At 40.6% G+C, this 16,239-nt stretch overlaps 1 protein-coding gene across 1 annotated transcript in view; it reads right to left on the bottom strand.

The window, feature by feature from the left end:
• Window positions 1-1,246: 1,246 nt before the first annotated feature.
• VWC2L (von Willebrand factor C domain containing 2 like) overlaps window positions 1,247-16,239 on the bottom strand; it is a 182,687-nt gene continuing 167,694 nt past the window's right edge. The window contains exon 3 of the mRNA XM_049888091.1: window positions 1,247-1,395. Within this exon, the coding sequence (XP_049744048.1) occupies window positions 1,247-1,395 (149 nt within the window). The remainder of the gene's footprint in view (window positions 1,396-16,239) is intronic.

The raw sequence follows: 16,239 nt of genomic DNA, 5'->3' as shown, positions 1-16,239 counted from the left end.
TATACTAGCAGCATTACCAGGGCAACCTTGAGACTCTTCACAAAAGGTTCACTTTAATTATTCAGTATATAATATATACATTTTAAAAAATGTTCAACAAATGGAGTTCTATTGTGCAAGACTCACTCTACCCTAATCTTTAATTTAAATCAGCACTTGAGGTGGAAAGAGTGTCCTGAATCTGTCTTTTAGACATAGGGCTGAGCAGTTGTTCCTGTAACATGGCAAACACAGACTCAAACCATCTGAACCGCCTGTGTGAGCTATTCGCTTTCAACCACATCTGAACTCAAATGTCAGAAATGCTCTGAAGGATCAGACTCACAGTGGGGCTATTTACTCTGGTCCTGGTATGCACATCCAGGTGATACAGTGGGTTTAGAGTGTGTTTCAGTTCCAAGTCAAACTCAAATTCAGCGTCATGAGAAAGTCTGGTGATGAGAGAGCTGTAATTTAAAATATCTGTTTCCCTTTGGATTCTTCAGTAGAGCCCATGGTGTCCTTCACATATTAATTTTTGATTGGCAGTTTCCAGATTTGCGTATGAAATGTGTGGCTTGTAAGAATCAAATTGTGAGCCCCCACATAATGGACAAAGCACCAGTTCCCCACCCGGCCCAGCAGTGTGTTCGTCTGTGTGTATACCTCTCTTCTGTTAGCCTACAGGACATGGTTAAATGGGGGTAGAGGGGTAGAGTGTGGGGGGTGGGGACAATTGGATTCTCTTTTGTCTTCCTGGTCAGGAAGGATCCTTGCCCCTGACACTCCTTTACCAGAGCTTTTCCCATACAACTCAAAACTTTACTATGCAGTCAGATCTGGCCCCTTAGACTCTAAAGATGAAATAAAAACTACTAAAAGAGAAAAATGCCAGGTCCGAAGTACAGAAGAATAAAAATGGAATAAATCAGCTGACGGTAAACTGGCAGGCTAGAGCCATGACCAGTGGAGGAGCCCGTGCAAAGATAATTCTTTCTTTTTGTTCCAGAAATCCAGTCGTCAAGTCACCATCAAGCAGTGATAATTACAAAAGCGGTTTAGATAGCTGTATACTAAATGTATTTTATATAGCAAGAGAGAGAGAAATTTCCTCTTAGCAAAATATTCACTTTTGTCAACCCTAAAAGGTTTTGCTGGTGACCCTGTTGGAGCTGGCAGGAGTTTGTTTTGTTTTGTTTTAAACATGTGCAGTGTGGAAGCCATCACATTCTCCCCCAAGAACATGTCATTGGTTGGGAATTTTTTTCTACACAGTCTGCTTGCCTTGGCATTCACGTTTTGAACACTGAGCAGGCTTCCACCAGTCCCCGTTGTGACAGTGACAGATGTTACATTCATCCACTTTCACTTCAATGCCAGCTGGAATTATTGTCGTTCCTGCAAAGCAGTTTGGACCTGGAACACACACATACATTGATTAGTTGATTAAATCTGGGAGGCTCCTTCTCTCCCTTCAAAGAAAAAAAAATAAAATAAAATCCAAACCCCAAAGCCATGAATGAGTAGGTTAGACAACTCTCAACAGCTTAAAATCAAAGAATTTTCTAGCTGTTCCCTTTAAATACTGGCTTTTCCCTACAGCTCTCCACATATGTCATGCATTAAAAAAAAAGAAAAAGAGCCTAATCTTCAAAAAGTCTTATTCTCTGTCTACCGAGGACATGCAGCTTTCTAAATGAAGATTCTGTGGATTACATTTTATTTGCTTTGTGGTCTGGGGTGTCAAGGCTACAGGGGTATCCCCTGTAAATGCGAGAAGCAGACTGGCATGGTCTGTGCGTCAGGTGATGGTAACCCCGTGGCCTGCCCTCTCGCTTACCGCAGTGGGCATGAGACAACGAACTTGCTCACGCTCCAACTTTGAGCCCCATCCGGGCCCGGTTCCTGGAATCTCCAGCTTGTTTCTTGATAACAATGAATAATTCATGACCACATGACTTATTCATCTCCCAAACAAGCTTTGTTAGAGGTTCATTTGATTTTTATAAATGGAGTTCTTTTAATCGGCCGGTGATCTTTATTTATTTATTTAAAGAATGACCCAAATGGTTGGCTTTTGAAAAGTCAGCAGGAATTTTACTTTATTTTTTCAGGTGTATAAAGCTTTGCTGAAAATGTCACTTGCTCATTACAGATGCATGCTTTTAAAATTCACCCATCTCAGTTTTTCACTTCTCATCCATCTCTCTCCCCTTTCTGTTATTTTCTGGTTTTGTGGTTTATTTTCTCTCATTCTTTTAACCTTTTCAGTACAGAGATACCAGTATTTGGTGTTAGTTAACATTATTTCTCAAATTCAAACGGAATGAAAATTGTTCCCCAAGGTGCAACGGATTTTAGTAAAGTTGTGTAAATTGCTGCTTCTTTGAAACAATTTGGTATAAGTCCCTGAAGTACACATCTAGGTAAAGAAAGGGAGCAGTAAGTTGTGTCTATTCATGATTTATTAATCCAGCGTTACCGGCCACTTGCCACAACCACTATAAAGCAACACGTCAGCATACATCAATATCAGAATGATGTTATAGTGCCCTCCTAACAGCTGATAATAATTTATGAGCCTACATTGACCATCGCATAAATGAAATCAGGGGCTATTTGTCTTTCCACTTTATAATTGGAATCTTGTTTTTTAAAAAAGTTTTAACTGTTAAGTTACAATGCATATTTATCAACACGGAAACCTGTAATAGCTCTGATATTAATCACCCATTGTTTTAGAATCTCCAGACTTCCAACGTGCATACACTTAAGTCAGTGTTGTTTGGTGTACATGTGCCTTCCCTTCATTCTTTAGGACAAAATATTGCGGCATGTGCCTGAGCAGGAAGAACCAGCTAGAGTAGGAGGACTCTGACAATTAAGCAGGTAATGAAATGTCTGTATTCACCCTGGGAGGGTGTGTTTCTCTAGGATGCTCTGAGTATAAGCTCTTGGCCATCCTAATTACTGATTATTTAAGGGTTACTGTACCAATTCCTGGAAACCCTGGTGATGTAGTGGTTAAGAGCTACAGCTGCTAACCAAGAGGTCAGCAGTTTGAATCCACCAGGCTCTTCTTGGAAACTCTATGAGGGAGTTCAACCCTGTCCTATAGGGTTGCTACAAGTTGGAATTGACTCAACAGCAATGGGTTTGGTTTTGACTTGGTATATCAATTCCACAAAGACCTTGGGTAGTGCAAATGGCTGACATGCTCAGCTGCTAACTGAAAGGTTGGTAGTGGTTGGTTCAAGTCCACCCAGAGGCATCTTGGAAAAAGGCCTGGCAATCTGTTTCTGAAAAATTGGCTGTTAACAACCCTATGGAATACAGTTCTACTCTGACATTCACGGAGTCCTCATGAATTGGAATCAACTCAAGGGCAACTGGTACTCGGTATATCAATTCCATAAGTCCTGGGATTTAAATCATTGTTTGATAGATCGGACTGCTTTTGAAACTACCAAACCAAAAACAAACCAGTTGCCATCGAGTCGATTCTGACTCATGGCAACCCCATGAGTTTCAGAGTAGAACTGTGCTCCATAGGGTTTTCCTGGTTACAACCTTTCGGAAGCAGATCGCCTGGCCTTTCTCCTAAGGCACCTCTGGGTGGGTTCAAACAGCCAACTTTAGTTAGTACCCAAGTGCTTAACAGTTTGCACCACCCAGGGACTCCTTTGGGACTACACCTCCCTGGGAAAATTCCACACCAAACAATGAATGTGTTCTGGACCCAAAACTGAGGAATTCTTCAGAGGACATGGCAAGGAGGATTTTCCAGAATGTAGCTGGTTTTCCCATGGCTGTTGGTGACAAACTTCTCTCAGGCCAGGCAGTTCTAGGCCAGACAGGATCTGGCTACAGCCAAACCAGCTTCAGAAACTGAGTTAGATGAAGACTCCCACCTGTTTGCCTGAGGCCACCCCAGAGGAAATAATCATTCCTCTCTTCACCTCTTCCTTTCTAACCAACATTTTCCACCCCCATTAGTCACTTCTGACTTCTCTTCTTCCAGAAGGAGAAGGGAAAACATTCTTTCCCCCTAAAACATGGTTTTAAACAAAAAAATCCCTAAAACAGAGAATTTATCCAGTAAGGTTTTTTTCCAGCTTCTTGAGAGAATTTGGAAACTTATCAGAAGAATCTTGACACTTTTTTTTTTTTTTTTTTTCTTTTCAAGCATAGGAAGAGACAACCTGCTGGCTTACAGGGGCCAGGTCAATCCCAATGGCACAATGAGAGGAAAAGGCAGAGATCTTTTTGAAAAGACATGTCTTACAAGTCACCCTGCCTATCTTGCAAGGATGTTTTATTAGAGTTCTAATTTTCATATCTGTCCCTTTCTGCATTCGTCAGTAAGCATACTGCTATGAACTGTATGGATGTGATTAACCTCTGTACATCATTTCTTCAGAGTCATTTTGTCTTTCCTGCATTCTAAGCTCAAGAAATATTAATTTGTATTGATTGGCAGCATGTAAAGAAAGGCCCTTTGTGTGTTGCCAGGACTGACCAGTTGAAGGTACTGCCTATAAATAACATAGCAAGTTTTCAACTGTCTACTTGACAGTCAGGTGTTTTATAGTATCAAAAACTCCTGTTTGATCTCATTAACTTTATTAGCACAGTGATTGTATTAGTACCCTTCTGAGAACCTCAGGTACAACTACAACAAGCCTCAAGTTTGCTGTTAATAGTCTTACCTGCTTAAAAGTAGCTTAGATAATTGCCAACCAGAGTGGTGGACTCTCTTTAGAAACTGTCTGGTTTGGGCCCTTCCTTTTTCAAAACAGTGACAGAAAACACTGATTCGCATTGAGCTGAGGGATTTTATATGTGAGTGTCCTCCGTAAGTTCCTTATATAGGAATGCTCTCCATACTCCTATTCTCTAGCCGTTATTGGGGGAAGGTTTTTCTTTTGTCTTGGTCTATGTGATAGAATAAGTTGCTCAGAAGAGTGAACTCAGTAGCAAAGGCAACTTATTTTAATGTGGAGGACTTGGAGAGAGTCCAGAGGGGAGCAATGAAAATGATTAAACTGTAGGTTGGCAAATGGAACCTCTAAGAAAAGGTTAAAGGGATTGGAATTATTTAATCTAGAAAGAGAAAATGACAGGTAGCTCAGTAATTCTTAAAGAATGAAGGCTTATTATGTGAAGAACAGTGTCTAACAGTTCTCTCTTTTTTTTCTGGGGCCTAGAATAACAGGAAATGGAGATACATTGCATTTCACCACTTTGGAAACACATGCAGACTCACACACATGCATACATGTGAATTCCTCAGTGAAAAAAAGAATTGAGTGTGTCAGTTGCCAACAACGTTGTGAGAGCTCCACTCTTAGAGATTTTTAAGAACACAAGTGGTCTCACCTATCAGGTGTGGTTTAAGTCTTTAGATCCTTGAAGACAGAACTTGAATATCTGTAATTCTACGGTCCAGGCCTAATAGTGTGTCTGGCAAATATGTTTGTTTAACTGAATGGAATAATGCGAACTAGCTATATATTGGAAGGAATCCCTGGGCAGTGCAAACAGTTAATGTACTCTGCTACTAATCAAAAGACAGAAGGTTTGAGTGCACCCTGAGGTGCCTTGGAAGTAAGGCCTGGTGATCTACTTCTGAAAAATCAGCCATTGAAACCACTATGAAGCACGGTTCTACCCTGACACAGATGGGGTCACCATGAGTTGGAATAGACTTGACGGCAACTGGTTTGTATACTGGAAGCAAACTTACTTTCTAAACTTAGAGATCAGAACTTACTTATATATCAGACCTGGCCTTAGTAATATAGATATAGATATAAATATATATGTTAATAGAAACACACAGCAATCATTTCTGGAGCACTTCATGCCAGGATTTTGTCTCATTTAATTAAAAAATCTTAGTAACCAGCCATGTGAGGTGTACATTTTTAACCTGAGGGCACTGAGATTCAGAGGTGGAAAATAAATGAGATCACATATCCAGAAAGTGGCATCATTGGGGTATGAATTCATATCTTTCTGATCTATAAGATGCTTTTTTTAAAAATTTTTTTATTAACTTTTATTGAGCTTCAAGTGAACATTTACAAATCAAGTCAGACTGTCACATATAAGTTTATATACACCTTACTCCATTCTCCCACTTGCTCTCCCCCTAATGAGTCAGCCCTTCCAGTCGCTCCTTTCGTGACAATTTTGCCAGCTTCCAATTCTCTCCACCCTCTCATCCCCCCTCCAGACAGGAGATGCCAACACAGTCTCAAGTGTCCACCTGATATCATTAGCTCACTCTTCATCAGCATCTCTCTCCCACCCACTGTCCAGTCTCTTTCATGTCTGCTGAGTTGTCTTCGGGAATGGTTCCTGTCCTGTGCCAACAGAAGGTTTGGGGACCATGACCACCGGGATTCCTGTAGTCTCAGTCAGACCATTAAGTATGGTCTTTTTGTGAGAATTTGGGGTCTGCATCTCACTGATCTTCTGCTCCCTCAGGGGTCCTCTGCTGTGCTCCCTGTCAGGGCAGTCATCGGTTGTGGCCGGGCACCATCTGGTTCTTCTGGTCTCAGGATGATGTAAGTCTCTGGTTCATGTGGCCCTTTCTGTCTCTTGGGCTCTTAGTTATCATGTGACCTTGGTGTTCTTCATTCTCCTTTGATCCAGGTGGGTTGAGACCAATTGATGCATCTTAGATGGCCGCTTGTTAGCATTTAAGACCCCAGACGCCACATTTCAAAGTGGGATGCAGAATGTTTTCATAATAGAATTATTTTGCCAATTGACTTTGAAGTCCCCTTAAGCCATAGTCCCCAAACCCCTGCCCTTGCTCCACTGACCTTTGAAGTATTCACTTTATCCCGGAAACTTCTTTGCTTTTGGTCCACTCCAGTCCAGTTGAACTGACCTTCCATGTATGGAGTATTGTCCTTCCCTTCACCTAAAGCAGTTCTTATCTACTAATTAATCAGTAAAAAACCCTCTCCCATCCTCCCTCCCCCCCCTCGTAACCACAAAAGTACGTGTTCTTCTCAGTTTATACTATTTCTCAAAATCTTATAATAGTGGTCTTATACAATATTTGTCCTTTTGCCTCTGACTGATTTCGCTCAGCATAATGCCTTCCAGGTTCCTCCATGTTATGAAATGTTTCGCAGATTCGTCACTGTTCTTTATCGATGCGTAGTATCCCATTGTGTGAATATACCACAATTTATTTACCCATTCATCCGTTGATGGACACCTTGGTTGCTTCCAGCTTTTTGCTATTGTAAACAGAGCTGCAATAAAGATGGGTGTGCATATATCTGTTTGTGTGAAGGCTCTTATTTCTCTAGGGTTTATTCTGAGGAGTGGAATTTCTGGGTTGTATGGTAGTTCTATTTCTAACTGTTTAAGATAACGCCAAATAGATTTCCAAAGTGGTTGTACCATTTGACATTCCCACCAGCAGTGTATAAGAGTTCCAATCTCTCCACAGCCTCTCCAACATTTACTATTTTGTGTTTTTTGGATTAATGCCAGCCTTATTGGAGTGAGATGGAACCTCATCATAGTTTTAATTTGCATTTCTCTAATGGCTAATGATCGAGAGCATTTTCTCATGTATCTGTTAGCTGCCTGAATATCTTCTTTAGTGAAGTGTGTGTTCATATCCTTTGCCCACTTCTTGATTGGGTTGTTTGTCTTTTTGTGGTTGAGTTTTGACAGAATCATTTAGATTTTAGAGATCAGGTGCTGGTCGGAGATGTCATAGCTGAAAATTCTTTCCCAGTCTGTAGGTGGTCTTTTTACCCTTTTGGTGAAGTCTTTAGATGAGCATAGGTGTTTGATTTTTAGGAGCTCCCAGTTATCCGGTTTCTCTTAATCATTTTTGGTAATGTTTTGTATTCTGTTAATGCCTTGTATTAGGACTCCTAAGGTTGTCCTTATTTTTTCTTCCATGATCTTTATCGTTTTAGTCTTTATGTTTAGGTCTTTGATCCACTTGGAGTTAGTTTTTGTGCATGGTGTGAGGTATGGGTCCTGTTTCATTTTTTTGCAAATGGATATCCAGTTATGCCAGCACCATTTGTTAAAAAGACTATCTTTTCCCCAATTAACTGACACTGGGCCTTTGTCAAATATCAGCTGCTCATATGTGGATGGATTTATATCTGGGTTCTCAATTCTGTTCCACTGGTCTATGTGTCTGTTGTTGTACCAGTACCAGACTGTTTTGACTACTGTGGCTGTATAATAGGTTCTGAAATCAGGTAGAGTGAGGCCTCCCACTCTCTTCTTCTTTTTCAGTAATGCTTTACTTATCCGAGGCTTCTTTCCCTTCCATATGAAGTTGGTGATTAGTTTCTCTATCACATTAAAAAATGACATTGGAATTTGGATCGGAAGTGCATTGTATGTATAGATGGCTTTTGGTAGAATAGACATTTTTACTATGTTAAGTCTTCCTATCCATGAGCAAGGTATGTTTTTCCACTTAAGTATGTCCTTTTTAATTTCTTGTAGTAGTGATTTGTAGTTTTCTTTGTATAGGTCTTTTACATCTTTGGTAAGATTTATTCCTAAGTATTTTATCTTCTTGGGGGCTACTGTGAATGGTATTGATTTGGTTATTTCCTCTTCGGTGTTCTTTTTGTTGATGTAGAGGAATCCAAGTGATTTTTGTATGTTTATCTTAGAACCTGAGACTCTGCCAAACTCTTCTATTAGTTTCAGTAGTTTTCTGGAGGATTCCTTAGGGTTTTCTGTGTATAAGATCATGTCATCTGCAAATAGAGATAATTTTACTTCCTCCTTGCCAATCCGGATGCCCTTTATTTCTTTGTCTAGCCTAATTGCTCTGGCTAGGACCTCTAGCACAATGTTGAATAAGAGCAGTGATAAAGGGCATCCTTGTCTGGTTCCTGTTCTCAAGGGAAATGCTTTCAGGCTCTCTCCATTTAGAGTGATGTTGGCTGTTGGCTTTGATGCCCTTTATTATGTTCAATTCCGATTTTGGTGAGAGTTTTTATCATAAATGGGTGTTGGACTTTGTCAAATGCCTTTTCTGCATCAATTGATAAGATCATGTGGTTTTTGTCTTTTGTTTTATTTATATGGTGGATTACATTAATGGTTTTCCTAATATTAAACCAGCCTTGCACACCTGGTATAAATCCCACTTGGTCGTGGTGAATTATTTTTTTGATATGTTGTTGAATTCGATTGGCTAGAATTTTGTTGAGGATTTTTGCATCTATGTTCATGAGGGATATAGGTCTATAATTTTCTTTTTTTGTGATGTCTTTACCTGGTTTTGGTATCAGGGAAATGGTGGCTTCATAGAATGAGTTGGGTAGTATTCCGTCATTTTCTATGCTTTGAAATACCTTTAGTAGTAGTGGTGTTAACTCTTCTCTGAATGTTTGGTAGAACTCTGCAGTAAAGCCATCCGGGCCAGGGCTTTTTTTTTTTTTTTTTGTTGGGAGTTTTTTGATTACCGTTTCAATCTCTTTTTTTTGTTATGGGTCTATTTAGTTGTTCTACTTCTGATTGTGTTAGTTTAGGTAGGTAGTGTTTTTCCAGGAATTCATCCATTTCTTCTAGGTTTGCAAATTTGTTAGAGTACAATTTTTCGTAATAATCTGATATGATTCTTTTAATTTCAGTGGGTCTGTTGTGATGTGGTCCTTCTCGTTTCTTATTCGGGTTATTTGTTTCCTTTCCTGTATTTCTTTAGTCAGTCTGGCCAATGGTTTATCAATTTTGTTAATTTTTTCAAAGAACCAGCTTTTGGCTTTGTTAATTCTTTCAATTGTTTTTCTGTTCTCTAGTTCATTTAGTTCAGCTGTAATTTTTATTATTTGTTTTCTTCTGGTGCCTGATGGATTCTTTTGTTGCTCACTTTCTATTTGTTCAAGTTGTAGGGACAGTTCTCTGCTTTTGGCTCTTTCTTCTTTTTGTATGTATGCATTTATCGATATAAATTGGCCTCTGAGCACTGCTTTTCCTGTGTCCCAGAGGTTTTGATAGGAAGTATTTTCATTCTCGTTGCATTCTATGAATTTCCTTATTCCCTCCTTGATGCCTTCTAAAACCCAGTCTTTTTTCAGGAGGGTATTGTTCAGTTTCCAAGTATTTGATTTCTTTTCCCTAGTTTTTCTGTTATTGATTTCCACTTTTATGGCCTTGTGGTCTGAGTAGATGCTTTGTAATATTTCGATGTTTTGGATTCTGCAAAGGTTTGTTTTATGACCTAATATGTGGTCTATTCTAGAGAATGTTCCATGTGCGCTAGAAAAAAAAGTATACTTTGTAGCAGTTGGGTGGAGAGTTCTGTATAAGTCAATGAGGTCAGGTTGGTTGATTGTTGTAATTATGTCTTCCGTGTCTTTATTGAGCTTCTTACTGGATGTCCTGTCCTTCTCCGAAAGTGGTGTGTTGAAGTCTCCCAGTATAATTGTGGAGGTGTCTATCTCACTTTTCAGTTCTGTTAAAATTTGATTTATGTAACTTGCAGCCCTGTCATTGGGTGCATAAATATTTAATATGGTTATATCTTCCTGGTCAATTGTCCCTTTTATCATTATGTAGTGTCCTTCTTTATCCTTTGTGGTGGATTTAAGTCTAAAGTCTATTTTGTCAGAAATTAATATTGCTACTCCTCTTCGTTTTTGCTTATTGTTTGCTTGATATGTTTTTTCCATCCTTTGAGTTTTAGTTTGTTTGTGTCTCTAAGTCTAAGGTGTGTCTCTTGTAGGCAGCATATAGACGGATCATGTTTCTTTATCCAGTCCGAGACTCTCTGTCTCTTTATTGGTTCATTTAGTCCAGTTACATTCAGCGTAATTATAGATAAATAAGTGTTTAGTGTTGTCATTTTGATGCCTTTTTATGTGTGTTGTTGACAATTTCATTTTTCCACTTACTGTTTTGTGCTGAGACATTTTTCTTTGTAAATTGTGACATCCTCATTTTCATAGTATTTGACTTTATGTTTGCTGAGTCGTTACGTTTTTCTTGGTTTTTATTTTGAGTTATGGAGTTGTTATACCTCTTTGTGGTTACCTTAATATTTACCCCTATTTTTCTAAGTAAACACATAACTTGTGTTGTCCTATATCGCCTTGCTTCCCTCTCCATATGGCAGTCCTATGCCTCCTGTATTTAGTCCCTCTTTTTGATTATTGTGATCTTTTACATATTGACTTCAATGATTCCCTGTTTTGAGCATTTTTTTTTTTTTTTTTTAACTAGTCTTAATTTGTTTTGTGATTTCCCTATTTGAGTTGATATCAGGATGTTCTGTTCTGTGTCCTTGTGTTGTGCTGGTATCTGATATTATTGGTTTTCTGACCAATTTCCTTTAGTATTTCTTGTAGCTTTGGTTTGGTTTTTGCAAATTCTCTAAGCTTGTGTTTATCTGTAAATATCTTAATTTCGCCTTCATATTTCAGAGAGAGTTTTGCTGGATATATGATCCTTGGCTGGCAGTTTTTCTCCTTCAGTGCTCTGTATATGTCGTTCCATTCCCTTCTTGTCTGCATGGTTTCTGCTGAGTAGTCTGAACTTATTCTTATTGATTCTCCCTTGCAGGAGACCTTTGTTTTCTCCCTGGCTACTTTTAAAATTTTCTCTTTATCTTTGGTTTTGGCAAGTTTGATGATAATATGTCTTGGTGTTTTTCTTTTTGGATCAATCTTAAATGGGGTTCGATGAGCATCTTGGATAGATATCCTTTCGTCTTTCATGATGTCAGGGAAGTTTTCTGTCAGCAGATCTTCAAGTATTTTCTCTGTGTTTTCTGTCCTCCCTCCCTGTTCTGGGACTCCAATCACACACAAATTATCCTTCTTGATAGAGTCCCACATGATTCTTAGGGTTTCTTCATTTTTTTAAATTCTTTTATCTGATTTTTTTCCAGCTATGTTGGTGTTAATTCCCTGGTCCTCCAGATCTCCCAGTCTGCATTCTAATTGCTCGAGTCTGTTCCTCTGACTTCCTATTGCGTTGTCTAATTCTGTAATTTTATTGTTAATCTTTTGGATTTCTACATGTTGTCTCTCTATGGATTCTTGCAACTTATTAATTTTTCCACTATGTTCTTGAATAATCTTTTTGAGTTCTTCAACTGTTTTATCAGTGTGTTCCTTGGCTTTTTCTGCAGTTTACCTGATTTCATTTCAGAGGTCATCCCTGATGTCTTGAAGCATTCTGTAAATTAGTTTTTTTTATTCTGTATCTGCTAATTCCAGGATTGTATCTTCATTTGGGAAAGATTTTGATTCTTTTGTTTGGGGGGTTGTAGAAGCTGTCATGGTCTGCTTCTTTATGTGGTTTGATATCAACTGCTGTCTGCGAGCCATCACTAAGATATTGCAGTGATTTATTCTATGTTTGCTCACTGAGTCTTATCTTGCTTTGTTTTCTTTCAATATACGTGGATGGGCTACTAGATTGTGCTGTCTTGAATGTTGTAGCCCTTGACTTACTTATGACCTATTACCAGCTGGTTAGGGCTGTTGCCAGATATCTATGCCTGAGTCTATTCACTATTCTTGTGTAGAATCTGATTTTGGGTCATCAAGTGTGTGCTGCACCCTAACACCTATCCACCTTGAGAAGTAGTGGTGATAGTTGTGTGCACCAGATTCTATTAGCAGCTAGGGTTCACACTCCAGGGGGGGCAGGATGCTGACAGGCTTCCCCCAAGTGTCAGTGAGGTAGGTGTGTCTCTATTCCTAAAGCACCTTGGTGGAAGGGCTCTGCAGCTGTACCTTAGGCCCCCGATGCAAGTACCTCTACAGATTGGTAGGTGTCACCCTCCTTAGACCCCTAAGGCAAGAGGCTAGGTGGTCTGGGGGGAGCTTTAGCCCTCAGTTCCCTGTTGTGGGTCAGTTAGGGCTCTGCTGAATAAGTAGAGATATCAGACCTGGGAAACTTGTTTTTCCAGTAAATCCGCTAAAAAAAATACAGTCAGATCCCTATCAGAAATGCCTTTGCATTGTAATAGCCACCTTGTTCCCTGTAAGGATGAAAGCCTGAGATATGGATCATATATGCTTGGCTGGAGCTGGTTATGTGTTTTTAGTCCAATTAGGGAAGGATTTTTGGTCCCTGGGTTTTTTGTGGTTGCTTCTCTGAGGCCGGAAAAATGGGTTAGGAAAAGACCAAAAAAGGAAAAGGAAAGCCGCAGAGCTGGAGCCGTTCTCCTTCTGGCTCAGGAAATTCCAATGTTAATGAAGCCGCCTGGGAAGGGGAGGGGAGGGTTCAGAAAAACAGGAGAGAGTAGCATCCCGGGATATAGCCAAAGTTGCTTATCTTGCTTGGGATGACTATTTTATCTGAGATTCCTGAGGGGCGTGTCGCCTATGTGTGCTGGCTGGGTAGAGATTGCCCCCGAGGGTCTGCCCCGCAGAAGCCGCAGTCAGTTCCTCCGCTGCCAGTCCACAGCCCAGTGTCAAGGTTCCCCTGCTGGGACGCTGCACTCCCGGCTCCAAAACCAGTCACTGCCTCCCGGGGACTTCTCCTTCCGGCAGCCCCGTCACCTCGCCGCCCGTGTGGACCGGCTGGGCCCCCTCCTGGGGTCAGTTCAGGGGGGTAGGGCTGCGCCCCGTGTTTGCGCCATCACAGATGTTGTGTTCAGCTCCCCTGAGCCCAGTCCTAAGCCCGGCGCCAAGGTTACCCAACTGGGACGCTGGCTCCAGGCTCCGAAAACAGTCGCTGCTTCCCTGTAGTTGTTCGCCCTCCATCTCTGTCACTCAGGTCAACTCTTTAAATCTGTGTTTGTTGTTCAGGGTTCGTAGATTGTCATGTATGTGATCGATTCACTTGTTTTTCCGGGTCTTTGTTGCAAGAGGGATCCAAGGTAGCGTCTACCTAGTCAGCCATCTTGGCCCCCTCCTATAAGATGCTTTTAATTGCCCAGGGAAAGAGGCAGGTGTCTAGGAGTATATCCCTGTGTGCCTTTGCCCAGATCTTGAGCCTCCAATTGGGTTTAGAGATCCAGTTGGTCTTAGTATTGAGGGTAAGTACTAAGGTTAGGAATTTCATGGCTAGAGAGAAGTGGTAGTCCTTTTCTATACAGAAATTTATCAGATTTACTGATTTTCTATTGTGTATCCAGGTAGTCTCCAGGAAACTTATTTAAAAACTAGAAGAAATGTTCCAAGGAGAAGATGCTTGGGTAGTGAGGCTTTCCTTTTGGTGGCAGTGAAGTACTCACTGGTACTGGATGTAGACTGACTAAGGAGCAGAATGAAACTGGGCTGCAACTTAGGAGACCTCATCCAAGTTTTTGGTTCTATGATTGTTTATCCGTGTGACTTTAGGCAAGCCCTTCTGTAACCCAAATACAAGTGGGAGTACCTATGGTCTAGTCTTAGCAAGGAATCATATTTTTAGAAATGCAATAAAATTAAATTCAAATCTTTACTGGGGAGTTGGAGCTAGGAGGGAAAAGAGAAAGTCTAGGAATATGTTGTTAGATGCCGTGAAGCCAGTTCCGGCTCATAGCGATCCTATGCACAACAGAACAAAACACTGCCTGGTCCTGTGCCATCCGTACAATCGTTGTTATGCTTGAGCTCATTGTTGCAGCCACTGTGTCAATCCACCTTGTTGAGGTTCTTCCTCTTTTCCGCTGACCCTGTACTTTGCCAAGTATGATGTCCTTCTCCAGGGACTAACCCCTCCTGACAACATGTCCCAAGTATGTAAGATGCAGTCTTGCCATCCATGCTTCTAAGGAGCTTCTGGATGTACTTCTTCTGAGACAAATTTGTCCATTCTTCTGGCAGTCCAGAAGATTTAAGATTTGGTACTGAAACCATCTCATATTGGCACGCTAGAGCCAACTGTTAAATTTTCAGAAACTTTGTGAGCTGGTGGACATCACTTTGGTAGCTTGAAATTGGCTGTGGTGGGAGTACTGAATCCATTAAAATCAGCAAATGCTACAAATCAAATTTTTCCCTCTGCCCTAGAGTGCTGATTGTTTAACATTGACAACCATATCGCTAGGTTGGGGCTTGACATCCTCGGCCTTGCTGGCCATGTTAAAGATTTTGGTTTTTATTAATGGGAAGCCATTAAATATTTTAAGGAGGTGTGTGTGTTTTCATGAAGTAAAAATATTGCTTCCATAATCTACACCAGTGTCACTATATGATTGGTCCACGGAGCACCTATGGATGCAATAAACACGGTCTGTTTTGATGGATGCAGGACGTTTGAGGTTGCAGACTAAGACTAGAACCCTCAAAGGCCTGAAACTGTGAGTGATGGTCACTAAGGCACAGTCCTTATTGCTCTGCTTTGAGGCATTACGAGTATCTGCTAAAATGTTAGAGTGATATTAAATTAGTGTCAGCAATTGACACCTTGGCTTGAATTAATTGGTTAGATTATCTCCTTATAGAAAGTAAGATTTCAAGGGAAAAGGAGCCAGGAAATGAGTAATTTGATCTGGGGCAGAGAGAACGAAAAAGGCTAGAGGATGGAGGTAATTACTAGAAGGATAGTTTAGTTGGAGCCCCTTAGTGGTCCAAGGTCATGTGCAATCTGATGGAGATACTGGGTCATCTGGGGAAGAGGAGTAGCCTATCAGTCAAACAGTAAAACCAACCATAGATAATTTCAACAGAAAAGGGACCTATTAAAGGATGTTCTATCCAGAGATTATGCAGAAGGGTCAGAGGACCAAGCTTGGAGGTAATGCAGTAAGAAGCAAGGGCCAAAATTATCCAAAGGTCTGGTCCAGTGAATATATAGCTTAGGCGCAGAATAGTAGCTTTCCCTACCTATATCACCAAACCAGGTCCCCGGATACTGCTGCTAGAACAATTGGCATAGCTACTTCTCATGCCAGCCTTGCCAGAGTGAAGGCTGAGTTGTCCCCTGCCTGTTGAAGTTAATAGTTTACCCCTTTCATGACCTGCGGGACATATATTACCCACATACATTTTCCACCTCTGGGGTTTCTAGGACAGCTGCTTTCCCATTGACATTACATGTTGCCTGCAGGCGGAGACCTGTATAACTGTTTGAAGTCAAAGAAATGGGTGTGTGCTGCAAATTATGGTTTTTACAAAGTATTGTATGAGGTGTGTGTAAAACTTGTTTTTTGTACAGCGGGATAAGCCTTGTAAGTATATTTGCAAGTTCCTGTGTGTTATTTGAAAGTTGAATATCTCATTTTCAGGTGCCATACAGCATCCACAAGGCAATGGGGAGACTGTAGCACTAAGAAGATGGAGACTTGAACCACAATCAAGTGCAGCAGTT

Source organism: Elephas maximus, chromosome 6 (assembly GCF_024166365.1).
Source record: "Elephas maximus indicus isolate mEleMax1 chromosome 6, mEleMax1 primary haplotype, whole genome shotgun sequence".
NCBI classification, from domain to species: domain Eukaryota; kingdom Metazoa; phylum Chordata; class Mammalia; order Proboscidea; family Elephantidae; genus Elephas; species Elephas maximus.
Note: the sequence above shows the minus strand (reverse complement) of the source record. Positions and strands in the feature narration are given on the sequence as shown.